Here is a 17,750-nt window from a genome sequence, read left to right on the forward strand (position 1 = left end):
TGCGAGCGAGGGGTCGCAGGTTCGAATCCAGGGTGGTGCGCTTCGGAAGTTTTCCTTTTGAATTATTTTTATTTGTGGCATTTATGCATATATACATACATATACATATCCGGGGCATGACCGTGACGGCGACGGCAAAAATCCGCCGAAAGTGTCCATATAATTGCTATCCCAATAATAAGCAATTGGCATTTATGCTTACTCTCGCTGGGTGGGGCAGTGACGTCTGTGACGGAGCTTGAATCTATTCTTATGCTGTAACCGACTATAGTTTTACTTCACAGCAGTTTTCGTGCGACGGCCGGCTCGCTAGGATTGAAGGAACAGCAATTATCCTTGATTCAGGTTTCCATCATATTCATCACTCAATACAAAATAATAGCTGCGTTGCTTATACTACATTAGGATAGCTGACAGCTTACATGATTGATCATTTTTAGACAGTAATCAGTAATATCTTTCTATTTAACAGTGGCCTTACCGGCTCCATGCAGGATGTCGGCTAGAAGTTGCTATGGCTGCTGCTGCCGCTCTTCAAAGCTTCAGCGGCTGCGCTTGTCACTGTGTTGCGGCTGAAACTGTGCAACACACGTCTTCTTTTAAGGAACATATTATCGCTCTCCCATATCGGAGTACACAGTGCCCTGAATCGTCGGCTTTTATTAGGGAGAAACTCTTGTATGTTTCGTGAGTCAAGAGGCTTTGCGGGATTTGGTGACACCTGACGGTACTTCACGAAACCTTACCGGCGGCGGAGTCAACACGAATGATGCAAGAAGAGCGTAGTAGTAAACGTCGGCCAAAAGTCACATCAGGCTCAAGTGGGTGACACTGCGTCCATCGTCGTGCCAAAAGTCACATGACCTCACCGCTGCATGACGTCATCAATGATGTCACTATAAGGTGTCATCATGAGGATACAAAATGCTGAAACTTGTGTCCATTCATCAAATTGCTGAAATTTTATTTCATCTAATGACATGCACGTGACATCACCGCTTAGTAAAGTAGGGCCGATCCCGCGGGTAGCGCAACACCACATGAGTAAGGCGGACAAAGATTCCGGGTGTGAAGGGAAGGGTAATCAAAACAGTAATATAAATAATTGTTGGGGTTTAATGTCCCAGAACCACGATATGATTATGAGAGACGCCGTAGTGGAGGGCTCCGGAAGTTTCGACCAGCTGGGGTTCTTTAACGTGCACATAAATCTAAGTGCACGGGCCTCCAGCATTTTCGCGTTCACCGAAGATGCGGCCGCCGCGGCCGCGATTCGATCCGGCGACCTGTGGGTCAGCAGTCGAGCACCATAACCACTAGACCATCGTGGCGGGTAATCAAAACAGTAGACTAAGAGGAAAAAGAAGAAAAATAGTTCGCTTTCGCCTTCGTGTCGTCTTCGGCAAATGCGTGAGGAACCGTGCGAGTTTTTGTAACCTTACACGGTCCTTCTTAGGTGAAAGCCGGCCTCCTAGAAGAAACCGAGTTCTCGCAGAGTGAAACTCCACGAGTGGACGGGCAGTCTATCACAAGATCGCATGGCGAAAAATGCTCGTCGCGTTGTCAGTGGTTACAGCGGCGCTTCTGGTTGTCTACTTTCGTTAAAAACAATACTTATTATTTATCATTCTTTGTTTATGTCCTGTGTTAACTATTGTTTTATAGTGGGGGTGACACAACACAAACAGACATTGAGAAGCTCACTAGACTTCACAATAGATTCCTGAAAATGATCACTAAGAAAGAACCTTATCAATCAGTTATATACATGCAACAAAAACATAAACTAATCAGTTTTCAAAATCTTCACATTTACAAAATTTGTAGGACTATAAAAAAAGAGCTGAAGCAAGAAACTCTACTATCTGACTTAGCCAACCTACAACCTTCGGAGAATGAATATGATACCCGTAAGCGTAACCTCTGGTTAATACCACGATCACGCACAAAGTATGGTGACCAAATGGTACGCAATGTTATTCCCAGAATATTGAAATATTTATGCAGCAGTGATGTATATATAGAAAACATGAACACGAAGAATATTGCATCATTGTTCTTATATGTTGTATCATGATGTAATTTACCCTTTTGTATCAGTTTGACCTCTTATGCATTTTTGTAATACATGTATACATAGCCTTTTCAAGCTTCTTATGTTTTGTCTCTCTTCATAGGAACTGCTGTATCCTGTTTACGTTTAGATTATGTAATTACGTTAATTTACATTACCATATATCTGTATAGTATGCTTTTGTTATCTTATTTGTATGCCACTGCTTCCGACTCATTTATTTTAGATAGCGGGAGCTAGTCAAGCTGTTTTGGTGCAGCTTTTACTCCCGCCATCCTTCATGTTGTACCAAACATGAAAATAAAGAATCAATTCAATTCAAATTCGTGGCAATTACAGGAGAGCGCGTTCAACCTGCGAGCGTGGTCAGCGCGAGCGATGCCATCACTGCCACGTTCACTTGTCGAGGTCGTAAAGCGACGCTAACACGCTCGTGCTGCACGTCTGCACTGTAACGAGAAAGAAAAAAGTTGTTGCTTTGTTCTCATTACCAGCTTCTGTGCTGATAGTACGCACATTGTGACCGTGTGAAAGAGAGTGAGGAACGCGATCTTCGGCTAAGTCATTGGACAATCTACATCTCTACTTGCGTTTAGAATACATTAAAAATATACTTCCTAAATTGTTTGTATCTTTACTTGCTGCTTATTCTTTGTTAAAGCATAAACCACGTTCCTGAGTTCTTATTCTGCTTATAAACTCACATACTTTTTTTGTAATATTTTTCCGGTGCAATGTCTATTTTTCAATATTTTTCGTTGTTGGCTTCATATCATCTGAGTTTCACGAGTTCTGCGAAGATCTCGCTCATTATCTCTGTTCATAAGTTACTGTGTTTGATGTGATATTGTATGCAAGTTGCTCTATTCCGTTCTCCTTATGTTGTAATTACCTTATGGCCTCTTTACCTCTGGCGGTAGTTCCAGTGCGACTAAGCGATGTGTACTTGCATGCAATGTGATGGGCACTTTATTCAGAGGATGGCCCGCAACTACAGCGTGTGCCTCGAAGAAGTGACGAAAGACTGCCCTTCAAAGTTTGACAACGGCCAGGAAGCACTGAAGGCGATAGCCGACGGAGCAGTCCACATCCTTTGTTCATCGTGGACAAGTTTTCCAGTTGATGTTATCCGCAGTGCCACCTTCTGCTACTGACAGGAACGAAGCATCCTCATATCTCAGTATCTCTTCAACAACTGTGCTTGCCTCAACTACAGCTTTTCGAGCTGTCAACACCACGCCAACGATGTTTTTCAAACTGGAGGAAAGCACGAGAGTACTTACGTACCTAGACAAACACGAACAGACATCTGTAAGGCATCACGACAATGCAACACCGGCGCCTTCAAATTCAAAGAAGCAGCAACGACTTCAAGCTCGTCTGTAACGCCTGAAACTTCCATAGGTTGTTCAACTTCTTTGGGACGCCTCTTTATGCTTGGGTGCAGCGGAATGCTTTGGCAACCAGTGCAATAAATCTAACGTAGAGGAGCGATCTCATATTGTGCCGTCATCAAGCGCGACTCGTGTGTTGACCATCGCTTGCATAGGTTAGGCATTCGTTTCCATATGTTCGTGGCTGGCTCTTTGAACATATCAGTCAGTTTACGGGCATCTTTGCTGCCCTCATTCGTGCTTGTGCACTACGGGCACATAGAATATACCAACTAGTGTTTGCATAGCTCAGTGAAACAATGTCCATAGCTTCTGGTCTTATGAATCAACGCCTTTAATGCGGTATGGCGTTACTAGATTTCCAACACACTTATTCCATCGCGAAATTCTGAAAGCAGTGTTACAGTGAGAAATGCACTGCAGTCAAGACGATTGATCGTTAGCTAAAAGAGCATATGTGCAGTCTTCTTTTATTTTTTATTTGGTAACTTCTGCTGCCGAAATGGCACTCAGCATAGGTGTTCGCAGGGTTCCCGTTACGCGGGGGGGGGGGGGGTGGACAAAGGTTCATCGCAGCCCCCCCGCTATTAAGTCAGAGTGTAAGGCAAGCTTTGCGCCCCCTCCCCCCCCCCCCCCCCCCCCCGCGCGTACGCCTATGCACTCCGTTCAGAAGGCTCAAAACGTCGTCAAGAAGTCAGTTTTCTATAGTTCTTCATCGGGACTAGTTGAAGGTAATAAAGGCATTTAGTAGTCCCATATTTATCGCATTTGTTTCCAATACAAGGACAACATTTCAGTTCATTCATATTCATTCATATATTCCTGAAAATGCTCATAAAAATGCATGAAAGGGTCATCCTGATGCCCCTGTGTGTAGGGCTTCAATGAGGCGACTTAGCACTGTCCAAATGGTAGCTTGTACTCTGAACCATTTCCACTTTCTATCTAAAGAGAGTTTAAGACGGAGAACTACCAGTTTGTCCAAGTCGCAGTTTTGCCGGGCCGAATAGCGTCCGCGCTTAATGCGACTGCTGGTGCGGAGCTCACACAATTATTCAGAACACCTGATGCAGAGTGATTGGCGGGCAGCTAATAGTGACTGTACATTCGATAGATTCCCCGATTAAGTGCGGGCAGTTGTCCCGATGGAGGACGTGAGATGCCCTTTATGAAGGTTAATGGTACCTCCTCGGGAAACGTCGCATTGCATTTCCAAAAAAAAAAATACTTGCAGGACGTTTGACCTGACGTTTGAGCTGAGAACACCTGCTTGCCACGCAGACGGCCTGGGTTCCAGTTTTTTATTACTAATTTTATTTGCATCTTTCTCAATTTTTCGGTCAAGGACAACATGATGATTTTTTGCTTACACCCAACGATGCCGACACCTATGCCGGCGCTGACACCGGAATTTCTGCGAAACGAGCTCTATCACGTTAAAAAGTCGTAAGTAGAAGTTCGAACAAACCAAAGTCGAATTGACCAGACACCTATGTATGTCATTAGGATTAAGGTTGGTTAAGCAGCACCAGCTTTGGTCATGCTCTTATAAATAACGAGGACCCGTAGTCATAGACGTCTTTACTGTGCAAGGGCTAGCTCCAAAACCCCTTCGTTCTCTTCCCGCCTTTTTGTCTCTCGCGCCTCTCCCCGAGCCCATGCCCCACTACTTTATTTTCAACACTCTGATCCAGTAATTAAAGACCTTTAACATAACATAACTTTATTTTCCTTAAAGACCCCTCGAGGGGGATTACATAAGGGGCGGGCTAACATATAAGATGTTTATTGCCACAAGACTTGAAAAATGGGTGCGCAATTGATCAAAAAATGATCATGGCCATGCTGTGGTCACGACGTCATGGGGAAGGTCATTCCAGTCTTTTGCAGTCCGTACAAAGAAGGACATAGAAAAGGTGGTCGCCCTAATCAGTGGCCGGGCAGCTTGAAGTGAATGACTAGTGCGGTGAGATATGCGGGCCGGTGGAACGATGTAAGGATGACGAAGCGTGCTGTGAAAAAACTTATGGAAATAACTTTATTTATACGTCCTGTACAGGGTGTTGCCACCTGCCTGGCTAATCCCACGTCGGGACTGGGAGGTCAAGCCTCCCAGCCCTGTCATGGGCGTACTGGACAGCCAGGACTTCGGAAATATGGTCGTGAGACTTTATCATCCCTGTAAACCGTTCCCGGGAAATGCCAGGGCCAAGCGACCCACACTCCCATGGCATATGTTCAAGCGTGCATACTTCTTTCTTGCATGCCTTGCAAACAGCATCCATATCTTTTATATCGTACCATGCTTTTGCCTGTGCTGGTGAGTAATAAGACTGTGTCTGTAATTGTCTAAGTGTGCTTATGAAAAAGGCAGAGACTAGAAATGCGTCGGCGGATGTCAAGGCTTGAAAGAGCAGATTCTTTTTTGAGAGATGATACACTGGCATTGTATGAGTACGAATAATCAATGAACCTGATGGCACGGCTTTGAACTGCCTCGAGTGAGTCGATTAGATAGGCTTGGTGTGGGCTCCAGACTGCAGATGCGTATTCCAATTTGGGCCGCATAAGGGACTTGTAGGCCTGTAGCTTGACCTTTTTTGGTGCGTGCCGGAGGTCACGCTTCAGGAAACACAGTGATTTCTTCGCAGATGCTATCATGTTAGTAATATGCGCGCGCCAGTTCAGGTCATTACATATGGTGACACCGAGATACTTGTGTGACTGCACGTGCTCGAGGGTAACGCTAGCAATTACATAAGGTAGAAAGGGTTTGTGGCGGCGGTAAAATGAAACGGTCTTGCATTTGCTGGGATTAAGTTTCATAAGCCATTCTTTCACGTGGTTTAGCTCATCTTGGACAGGGGTTTGATCGGTGGGGTCGGTGCTTGGGCGATATATTACGCAGTCCTCGGCGAACAAACGGATACAGGAGGAGACATGCGAAGCTAGGTCATTTATGTAAATCAGGAAGAGAAGGGGCCCGAGAACGGAGCCTTGGCGGACACCTGACGCTCCTGGAACGGGACTAGAGTATACTTCATCGATGGAGACAAACTGCGAGCGGTCAGTTAGAAATTCCTCAATCCAATTTACTATGTCAAGATGTATATTTAAAGATCTAAGTTTCGTTAACAGCCGCTTGTGAGGCACCGTGTCGAACGCTTTCGAGAAAATCTAAAAAATATTGGGTCCGTCTGCGGATTAGTGTCAAAATTGGCATGCAAGTTCTGAACAAATAGCGCTAATTGGGTTTCGCAAGAGTAACCCTTACGAAACCCATGCTGTGCGGGGTGGAAGAAGTTATTGCCAAAACTGCTGCTTGGGCGAGTTAGTTCATGATTAAGATAGATTTACCAGCGCAAAAAGACGAAACACTTATGAAGGAACAGACACACATACAGCGCTGACTGACAACTGATTTATTACTTCGAACGCAGGGCCTTTTTCTAGGCAAGCAACAGAAAGATAACATGAGGAAAAGAAGCGATGAAAATCACGTGACAATTGCTTGCCGAAAAAGACAATCAACCGAAGGTATCTGCGCAGTCGAAAATTGTTACACCACAAAGTACGCCCCCGATATGAAAGAAGTGAAAAGTGTAATTGATCCTAAAACCAATCGGCAAACACGTTAAAGCCAGGGAAGCCAAAGCAGTCACACAAGAAAGATAAAAAAGATCTAAAACGTTAAAAACTAAAATGAAATATAAGAAATGTGTAAAGCACGGGGTAAAAAACTATTGAAAAGACATGCGCCGTAGGTAGCTTACTTCCTTGTTTTAGAGGGAAATGGAGGGCCTGCTGACACATCTGTCACCCAGCCTTTGAATTTCAGCTGCCTCCAAAATCGGCTTCCTCTAACAAGTGGCTCGCCATGCCTGGCTAAGACAGTGCAACCCTCGAAATGCGCGGAGCAGCCGAGGTCTCGGCAGTGCAGTGTGTGTCAGCGCTTTGTGCGTGTGTTCCTAATTAAGTGTTTCGTCTTTTTGCGCTGGTAAATCTATCTTAATTAAGTTATTGCCGTCAAGAAAATTAATGATTTGGGAATAGATGACGTGTTCCATGATTTTACAGGGTACGCTTGTTAAAGAAATGGGGCGATAGTTTAGAGAGCTGTCTTTGTTACCTGATTTGAAGACCGGAGTGACCTTCCCCATTTTCCAGTCGGCTGGTAAGTGGCCGGTGTGAAGTGACTGTGAGAATATCAGCGACAGAATTACTGAAGAAATTAATTTACTGTCTTTAAGAATTTTAGAATGAATTCTGTCCACACCTGCCGAAGAAAAGACAGTTTCAATTTTTAAATGACAGACATTATACCCTCTGGGACAAATTTTATACGCGACATAGAAGACAGGACACAATTCGGTAACACGGAGAATGGCATAGGGGTTTCGTGGGTAAACACAGATGAAAAAGCACCATTGAATAGCTCAGCGCTTTCAACATTACCCATATCGTCGCCCACTTCATTTTTCAGTGTACTGCTGCGCGTTTCCTGCGGATTAATTATTTTCCAAAATTTCCTGGGGTTATTAGTAAAAATCTTGGGTAGGTGTGTGTGAAAAAACGAGTGCTTCGCACTGCGTAAGGCGAGCAAATATGCTTTTTCAGCCGCACAGTATTTATCCCAATTGCGAGCACCGCGTTTTAACTTGGCAGCCCCCAATAATCGTTTTCTCTTATTTTCTAGTCTTTTCAACGTTTTTGTGAACCATGGTTTCTGGGAAGATGTGCGAAATGAAGTTGTGGGTATGAACTTCCTTGCTGACTCCCCTATTTTATTTTTGAAAATTGTCCAGTTGTCTTCGACCGATCTGTTTGAAAGACGAGCTTCAAAGTCTGGTAAAAAGCCTTGAAGTTCGTTGTTGATTGCCGCGTAGTTCCTTTTATCATACAGACTGATAGTCTTCTGCTGAAGCTGGCTGGGCAAGTGGCTGAAGTTGAAGACTGAGTGTATAAACTTATGATCGTCGATTTCGCGTAGATATGTAAGCGAATATGAACTTTCAGGATGTGTTGTTAATATCAAGTCTAGTATGTTCGCTGACTTATTTGTCACGCGGGTTGACACCAACACCAGCTTTGTGAGATTGAAGTTTAGGCAGATACTGACGAATTCTTTTGCTTCCGCGCTTGTTCCGGACAAAGCTTCCTGATCTTGCCAATCGATGCCGCCATAGTTAAAGTCGCCGAAAATTAGGACGCGCGAATTCGGATATTTGAAAATGATATGGTTCAATATGTTGTTAAATATCTGTGGAAAGTCTGTGCTGCTTTGCGGGGGCCGAGAACACACTCCGAGCAGCAGAGTTAGTGGCGTAGAACGAATGAGAAGCCATAGGATTTCCAAGTCAGTCATAATGTCGACGACTGGGCACGAGAGTAGCTTACTAGTGGCGATTAGAACACCTCCGCCCACGGGGCCTTTACGATCGTTTCGAAAAACGTCGAAGTTCGGGAGATCGGTCAGGATTTCGTCGTCTGTGACGTCACCAAAAAGCCACGTTTCAGTGAGCACGACTATATTGCTGCTAGATGACGAACAAGACTACATATTTTTTCGCATTTTGAAAGAAAGCTGCGCACGTTAGTGTAGACCACGGAAGTAGTGACATTTGCTCGGGCGTCATTACGGGGGCGGTGTGGCAGTTGGCGATACTGCCGGGGTTGCTATGGGATTTCTTTGACTGTTTACGATACTTCATCAAAGACATACCGCTTTGAGCCAAGAAACAACGTTTTGTAAGTGCATTAAAAAGCGGTCGACTTTTTCTTTTCAGCGCCCGTCCTGTCATGTACCTTTCTTCTTGTCCTCGTCTAATATAGCGCTACAATTTTTAAATAAGAATGTATCGCCAACTATCCCCGCAGCTTGTTTTGTTAAGCGGTCGACTTGTTTCTAGCGAAGGCTATAAGGTGTTTTCGTGCATTTTGGACCGAACGTGAGAAATCCTGCCTGATTGCGTAAGTTGTACCTTTCAGTTTTTTGCCGTTAGAAAGGATCACTTCTTTAGTTTTGAAAGATGTAAATCTTACTATGATAGGACGCTGCAGGCCGGCCTTGTAGCGGCCGAGCCAATGCGTCCTTTCAATTTCCTTCGGGTTAATTTTAATGTTAAAGTGCTCACTGCAAAGGTTCATAATTCTACCTCTGATTCCGAGAAAGTTTCAGAGTGGTTAGTATCTGGAAGTCCGTGGAATTAGATTGTTGCGTCGCGAGCGATTTTTGGCGTCCTCAAACCGGGCCTCTAAAGTTTCAATGTGACGACTGGTGGCAGCCGTACTGGTCTGTAATGTCCTTAGTTGTGATTGTACAGCTGAAAGCGTTTTGTAGTGCTCTTCCAACTGTGCTATTCTATCACTTAGGCCACGAATGGATTTTTTCCGTAGTAAGTAGTTGCACTTTTAAGTATTGCCCTTGGGGAAAGGAGGGCAGACTGCCCGGTAGCTATTTTTTTAGCTCAGCAAGAATTACAGGATCAGTAGGCTCTGAATTGGTGTCTATGTCCCCAGACAGTAGCAGTAATAAACAGTGAATGGCATCGATATATTCAAAAACCAGGCATACACAGTACTGCGGGCTCGGCAGCCGGACCAGATAGTAATTACTTGATTTCTTAGAAAACAAAGACCGTTTTTGGAAAAGAAAGACCTAACAGTTTCATGGGTCCACTGATGGTTACTGGATAATCAGGTAAATCCTGATAAAAGCATGACTTTAGAAGTTTTGACAGCGCCGCGGGCGCCACATTTTCTCTAAAGGTGTATGCTGAAAAGTCACACTGATTGTCAGTCTTTCTGTGATTTGTGACAACCATGCCGTAATGAAAGCTTTGAAGTGCCGCCAGCACAACCAGACGTGTCTGTGCTCGTGCTGTAAGTCGAGGCATGGCCTCCGCGACGAGCTCCGGCAGCGCGCCTGCCGGTGTTAATCGCGGAGGCCACGGTCTGGGACAGCGCGGCTTCATAAACGGGGCGCGTAGAAGACGACGCGCCCTCTATATCGGACCACCTGCCTGGCCGGACATGTGCCGTTTGCTGCGGAAAACAATAGCACCACTTGAGGAACGCACGCCAGCGTCCATGGCGCAACGCGTCGATGCACTCGCTGCGCGGAAAACACGGACGCGCCTCGCGTATCACCTTAAACCGGAGCTGGCGCTGGTCCGTTTTTCAGACGCTGTGCATCGCCCTGCGGAGGAGGCAGCAGCTTTTGCATCCGCGACATCTTCAGCGAAGCACATCGAAGTTGGACGACACCGAGTCTTCCCAAGCACACGCTATACTAAAGGTACGCACTCCTATGTATAACTAACATCAGTGAAGTTAGTATTGATTGGTTTAAAATACGGACCGCCACATTACGGTATGTGTGGTTCTGTGTAACTTCGGACCGGCATGGAACTCCAAAGACTTCTGGGTATCTTGAATGTTCGCCCACTAGTGCTATTCCTTCTTACCTCTAAGTTTGGCACCTGCTCTGTATTGTGGAGTGCATCATTGGCATTTGAGCAAACTTGCCTCTAGCTTTTGTGTAAGCTACATTGATGCAATTTATTAGCATTCGGTCGGGCGTTAGCTATCGGGGCCTTCGCCTGGGGCATACCTTCTTGGTCGTAGAGAATTCGTAGTGCCCTAACTCGTTGAGCTTTTTATTCTGAACACCCGAGTGTGTGTCATTCCGTGCTCCAAAAATTGATGTTTTGTTTCTTTTGTTCTTTTTTTTTTTGCCGACTGGCATGCGACAGCGTTGTGCGCGATCATTATGATGTGACACGCCGACGTGTGCATAATTTTCTGCATAATATCAGTACACTTGTGTCGTTGTGCTCGCGGTAAACATGCGTACCGCAAAAATTCATGGAGAGGCGTTATCACAAGGTTTCTTCGCAAGCTAATGCTAATGCAAATATTTTATTCGTTCATTTCCTCCATTCGCGACGGTAGTAACTGATAGAAACTGTTCGAGGTACAGGTGATAATAACGTTTCGTAAGTAACCAATTACGTGTACAGTTACTTCGCAAAAATATGTTATTTATAAGGGACCAACTCCTTCGCGAGGTAGTACTTTCTTATTCACACAAACGTAAGCAATTTCCCCTGGGTTATTTTGCTCATAATATCTAAAAACCCGTAGAAAGACAGTAAATAGAACGGTATGGCCCCTCTACATTTCCTCTGTCCTATACAGCCCTATACGCATCTTTATCTTTACGGACAGCAGCTCTAGAAAAGTGCAGCTTCTTATTGCCCAGGAGCGCCTGCCCTACCTACGAAATCGGGGCAAGCGCATTGGGCAAGCGAAGCTTGACGTGTGCGTGCCTGATCTACTACTTTTTTTCTTTCTTTCATTCTTCCTTTCGTTCTTTCTTTCATTCCTTCTTTGTTTCTCTCTTTCTTTTCTTCCTTCTTAATGTACCTCTTTCTTCCTTTGTTTCTTTCTTTCTTTCATTCTTCCTTTCTATCTTTCTTTCTTTCTTTCTTTCTTTCTTTGGTAGATTTGCAGATTGTAGATTGGCAGATTTGTGACGTCATCTGATGGCGCACACGTGACATCGCCGCTTGGCCAATGGCGGGCTAATCATGGAGTCAGTGCAACACCACTTGAGGAAGGTGGAGAGGGCTTCAGAAATTTGGGGGGCTCAATACTACAGCAGACTAAGGAGAAAAAAAAATTGAGAGAGCTTCCCGCTAGTGGTGCCAAGCCTGAAGGAACAGCGAAACTGGGCGGCCGTTTTTTTTTTGTTTATTTTTCTCTTTCTTTCGCTTTATCTTTTTTCGATCTCCTTTTTTCTATTTTCCTTGCTAATTCTTCTTTTATCTATTTCCTTGTTTACCTTTGTCCCTCTTTACATCTTTGCTTGTCTTTATTTCCTTTCTATCTGTCTCTCTACCTCTCTCCTTATTTCTTCCTTTCTCTTTGTGTTTTTCTTTCCTTTCTTCTCTCTCTCTCTATTTCTTTCTCTCTCTTCCTTTATCTTTCAACCTTTCTTCCCATTCTTTCTCTCTATTCGTCTCTTTCTTTCTATGACATGCTTTACTCTCTCCACTCCTTTCCTTCCTCCTCACCCTCACCTCATCAACCTCACTTCCCTTTCCAACGCGCTTGCTATACTATACTATACTAGCGTATGTGGATAGCCGAGTGGTTACGATGCCTGCCTTCGGATCGTGGGTACGCGGGTTCGAATCCCGCCTTGTCAAGAAACTTCATTCGCCAAAAATTATTCTCTTTCGTTTTCTTTCTTCCTTCATCTTTCTTTTTTCTCTGTCTGCACGCGTTCTCCCACCTATCAGAGTTATCAGTAAGCGATGATGGCACGCTCGTGCTGCACGTCTGCATTCTGTCGAGAAATAAAAAGTTGTACCTTTCTTTGTGCTAATTCCATGTTTCCGCGCCCATTGGTTGGTAACAACTTTATTCATAGTCCTGCAGAGCTTTCGCCCATAGTACAATATTTTATGACAGCGGGAAAGCGGGTGAGTATAGGAACGGAATCCCCAGCGAAGCCAGTGAGCTAACTGCATATCTTCTTGCGTTCACAGGGCGATGAAAAATGTACTTCGATGAGAAATGTACTTCCTAAATTGTTTGTATCATTACTTGCTGTTTACTCTTTGTTATAGCATATAGGACATTGGACATCTTATTCTGCTTGAAGTGCCATATATTTACTCGTAATATTCCTCCTGTGTAATCACTGTTTCTGTGTATGTATCGTAATTGCCTTGATGCCCTCTTCTTAGATTACATGCTGTATAAAGATCTAGTTCATTATCTCTGTTCTTAAATTATCGGTGTGATGCGCTATTGCGTGCGAGTTGCTGTACCTTTACATTGTAATTTCGTTATTACTTTACAACTGACTGTAGTTCCCGTCAAACTATGCGCTGGAATCCCAGTCAGGCGTGTTTTTTCGCCTTTAGTTGTAGCGAAATGGCAATTACGTGAGTCAATGCACTGCCAAAAAAATAAAAAAATAATAATAATAAGTGCGTTTCATCGGTACCACACAATAACGTAGTGTTTCTCGACTATAACCTTTAGCGAAGCAAGATGTTTCTCTTCGGTGCCCAGATGGCTCCTGTGATCAAGAGAGAAGCCATCCAAGCATCGTCGTTGACCTCCACGGTAGACCAAAGGGCGAGCCAAGAGGCAAGAGAAGTTGAGCTCCGAAAGGTCGTGAATTTCGCAAGAAAGGGCATCAAGGAGCACAAGTGGCAGAGCTGGTGGTCATGGAACAGTGAGTGTAACAATGTGGCTTCTTTAGCATGTGCTAAGCAAATCATCCTTACAGATATGCTGTCATCATCTCTTATGTTGCGCTGTGTGTAGACACCACGCAGACCAAGGAAACAGAACACGGGACGTTTCGTGCTGAACGTCGTGTCTTCTGTTTCCCTGGTCCGTCTAGTGTCTACTTAGCGAAACTTTAATCATGAACGAACACCAACTAGCACGCCTTGAGGGTCTACTCACTATATACTGACATACAAATGATTCACGAAGTGATTACGCCCATCATATGAAATCTAGTTTTGCCTGCACTAGTTGAAACGTTATCTACATGCTGAATGTTGTTGTCGCAAGCTGTACATTGGTGAAGCAGGACAGCCTGTTAATGTTTGATTAAATAGGCATTCCGCAGACACGGCGAAGGAAATTATGGAAAGCAATGACACAGCGTGTTAATGGCGCAGGTCACAGTTTCGATGACCATACGTCACATACTTTAGTGCAAACTTCCGGTCTCCGAGAGGCAGAAAACGTAAAGAGTCGTACCTTATTCACGAGTTTAATGCACTCCAGCCAATGGGTATAAAGCTCGCCAAGGTGGCTCTTGAAAACATCCGATATGGTAGATACACAACGAAAAACCTATCAGATTTAAGCCTTTCTTTTGGAATTTCGAACAGTTCTGATCACCGTTCACTTATCATTATCACTTGGCGCTTACGTTTGAAAATCATGATTCAGCGAAATACCCATCTCCAGTTCTACACTTTGGACGCGAACCCCCCATTCCTCCCTTCCCTCTTTCCTTTGCTCCCTGCTTCCTCTTTTGTTTTGCTCACTTGCTTCGGCACACCAGGACCCTCTTTCTCGCCCACCCCACTTTCTCACTTGCCCTTTCCCTCCTCCTTGTTTGGGTTGGAGGAGAGGGTACGACACATGCACATACACGCGCTAAGGTAGGCAGTCGCAGTCTTGAAGAAGTCAAGACTGCTTGCGAAACATTGGCTCCAGCGACAGCCTGTGCTTAAAAAATTTTCATCTCTTCAAGCTTCCATCCTGCCCCTGAACTTCTACTCGTTATATACTGCCCTTTTACTTGGGTGGACCCGTCGAAATGTAAGCGGGACGTAACCGCACTATGTCGCCTGTAAGTCTAGGCTGTGCTAAGTTCAGCTGCTGCTTGTAAGCCCAGGATATGCTTTAGCAGAAATCCACGATAGACAACTGACAACCCCTCCCCCCACGCATGCATACACTTTCTCCTTCCATTTTGGTTCCTTAGCGTCATATCCGTGAGATATGCGACGAAGTTCCAATCTTACATGTCGACCTAGAGGCGTGTGCAAGACGCCACCCGCAGCCGCATTTACATAGTGTAGCACAGTGTTCGACATCGATCTGTCTGCTGGGAAGGCATATACCCATACACGACATGTACTGGCTCAATAAAATAGAACTTTAATATACTGAGATGTATGGGTCCCCTTGTTCACAAGAAACGAGAAATTATAAAATGTTGGAATTGCAATACAGTGAACTTTGGTATCGTAGTCGCAAGGCCTCGCATTGCTGCACGCTTAAGATTGGCTCTTTATAGAGCGAATTCTCTTTATTTGGGGCATATTTGTGTTTACTCATAGGGAAAAAAATTGGGGGACCCTTAAGCTTCGCCTTTAAGAGTTGAACGCGATAGCGAAATCCGGCCCCTAGTGCGCACTTCAACCACTAAGTGCATACTTATTAATGTGTATTGTTACAAACACACACGCACGCACGCGCGCGAATTTTACAGGCTTTCGATCTAAAGCAAGAGTCGCATGGCCTCCAAGATATACGCCGCGCGCCGGCCCTCTCGGATGCCATGAAAAGTCGAGACATATTTCTCACAATGCCTCACAGATGGCAGCACATTATCTAGCGTTTGCTGCGTTGGCTTGATATGTTTTCCTCTAGATGGACATAGTTGTCCATTTTTAGAGCTGTTTGAAAGTTCGTGTGTGTATTTAGCGGCGATGGCTGCACTATCGCGGCGTTTTTCGACGTAGTTTGATGGCCTCGCGAATGCGCCTACCGTATGGGCTCGTTTTCGTCGTGACACCTGCCGAACAAAATGCGTCGAGACTCCTTTCACTACATGACATTTATGTAGTGTTTTTGTCCGAAGCAGCTGCAAGTAACATCGTGGCTTTGTGGTAAGACACCTGCTTGCCACGCGAACGGCCCGGGTTCGATCCTCATTGGGACCGAAGATTTTATCGTTTATTTTATTTGCTACTTTCTCGATTTTTCGCTCACGGATGATTTTTCGCTCACAACCAACGGTGCCGACGCCGACAGCGGAATTTCTGCGACACGAGCTCTCTAACGCTACCGCGTTAATACGTCGGTTATTTGTACAACGCGCAATTCGTATCAGGACAAAATTACGATGTTTCAAATGAAGGGACATTGAATTCCCAGTTAGTCTAGGTCCACGGAACCCATCGTATGTAAGAGACGAGTGGCTATTAGGACTGGGTACATTCATTTTTGGGGATGTACAAGTTTCGTGCGACTGAAGGGAAGTTTCATGGAGTCTGCTGAATTTTAATTTCATTGAGCAACTTTTCCCAAAGTGCAATCGTCGGCTAATATATGTAAAATTGGTACGGCTCCTGGCTTTCACGACCAATTAGTTATCCGTCTGTGTGTATAAATGAGCCTTATTTCGCTTGTGAGATCATGGAGACAAATTGTTTGAGGGGCGAAGTAGTTAAAACTGTTTCAACAGTTTCAAAGTGTGGGAGGTATTTACATGTAACGTATGCATCCTCGGTTTTGAATTCGATGGATATCGAATTAATAAACGCCGTCGAAGTCATAGTACAACTTAGCCTATTATCATTTGTAAGTACAATGAGCATTTTTAATTTAAAAACAGCTTTCATGAAAGAAAAGCAAGATACAAAAGAACTTGTCGCTGTTTCCTAATATGTAATAACCAGGGAGCCATCTTTTACGGCTCCTTAAAGCATATTTTTTATGGAACGACACGCTGCAGGTGAACGGCAGTACCTCGAGAACGAAAAGAAGCCAAAGCCACAGCCGTCGGCCAGCGAGAGCCAGTCACCCGTCGGCCAAAAGCCATCAGGCATCAAGAACGGAAAGCCAGACCAGGCCGTGGACGACGAGTTCAAGATCTCTTACCGCTGCGAGTCGTGCGACAAGTTGTTCCCGAAGAAGCACGACCTGGAGTACACCTGCGCGAGCACACGGGCGTGCGCCCTCTGCCGTGCGGCCTGTGCCCCATGAAGTTCCTCAACGGACGACTGCTGGCAGCCCACCACACCAGACACCACGGGCTGGGCTCCAAGTGGAAACGCTGCGGCTGCGACTGAGCACACACTCAGACTTGGTTTCGATTAGTGCTCCGATTTTTATGACAGACGCCATTAAACCGATAAAAGCCAGCGCTTCCCATAACATGTATAACTATCGTATGCTTTGTCCCGTGTTACACGTTTGTTTTGTCACCTATCCTGCCGACGGATAGTTCAACAAGCCTCATATAGCTACGCCTTGTTTCGCTGATATTTCCGTTTCTGAGAATACTTCTGGCGCCAAAAGTAGATATACGTTGCTGGAAAGAATTCTTCATTCTGTATGTACTGGGTACTCTATGTCATTTCGTCCGCCCACTTATCTTTAATAAGGTCGCAAATGCAGTGAAACCAATCTGTGGCTGGTGTTTCTGTGAACATGCTGCTATATCAAATAAACACGATAACAGGCTACAACAGACTATAGAAACGATATTCCAGTGGAATACGGTTGCACACAGCAGAGATTGGATCGTAGATTGCTCAAAGACCAATTTTCGGTTAACCGACCAACGGAGCAAGCGCTTTGCTGAGTCTGATTTTCTGTCTTTCTTTTTTTGTGTGCGTTGGGCGATGTGCTCGAAGGGCTTGTTTAGGAATCGCGACGCGCTTCCTGCGATGTCGTTCTGCTTGCGGGACAAGCTTTGCTGGCGAAGAACATGCGTTGTTTGAAACTTG

At 44.9% G+C, this 17,750-nt stretch overlaps 1 protein-coding gene across 1 annotated transcript in view; it reads left to right on the forward strand.

Moving 5' to 3' along the window:
- LOC119372171 (zinc finger protein 808-like) overlaps positions 1-17,161 on the forward strand; it is a 28,917-nt gene extending 11,756 nt beyond the window's left edge. The window contains exon 3 of the mRNA XM_049420129.1: positions 16,953-17,161. Within this exon, the coding sequence (XP_049276086.1) occupies positions 16,953-17,090 (138 nt within the window). The 3' untranslated portion in view covers positions 17,091-17,161. The remainder of the gene's footprint in view (positions 1-16,952) is intronic.
- Positions 17,162-17,750: the final 589 nt, after the last annotated feature.

The sequence above is a fragment of the Rhipicephalus sanguineus genome, chromosome 10 (genome assembly GCF_013339695.2).
Source record: "Rhipicephalus sanguineus isolate Rsan-2018 chromosome 10, BIME_Rsan_1.4, whole genome shotgun sequence".
Classification (NCBI taxonomy): Eukaryota; Metazoa; Arthropoda; class Arachnida; order Ixodida; family Ixodidae; genus Rhipicephalus; species Rhipicephalus sanguineus.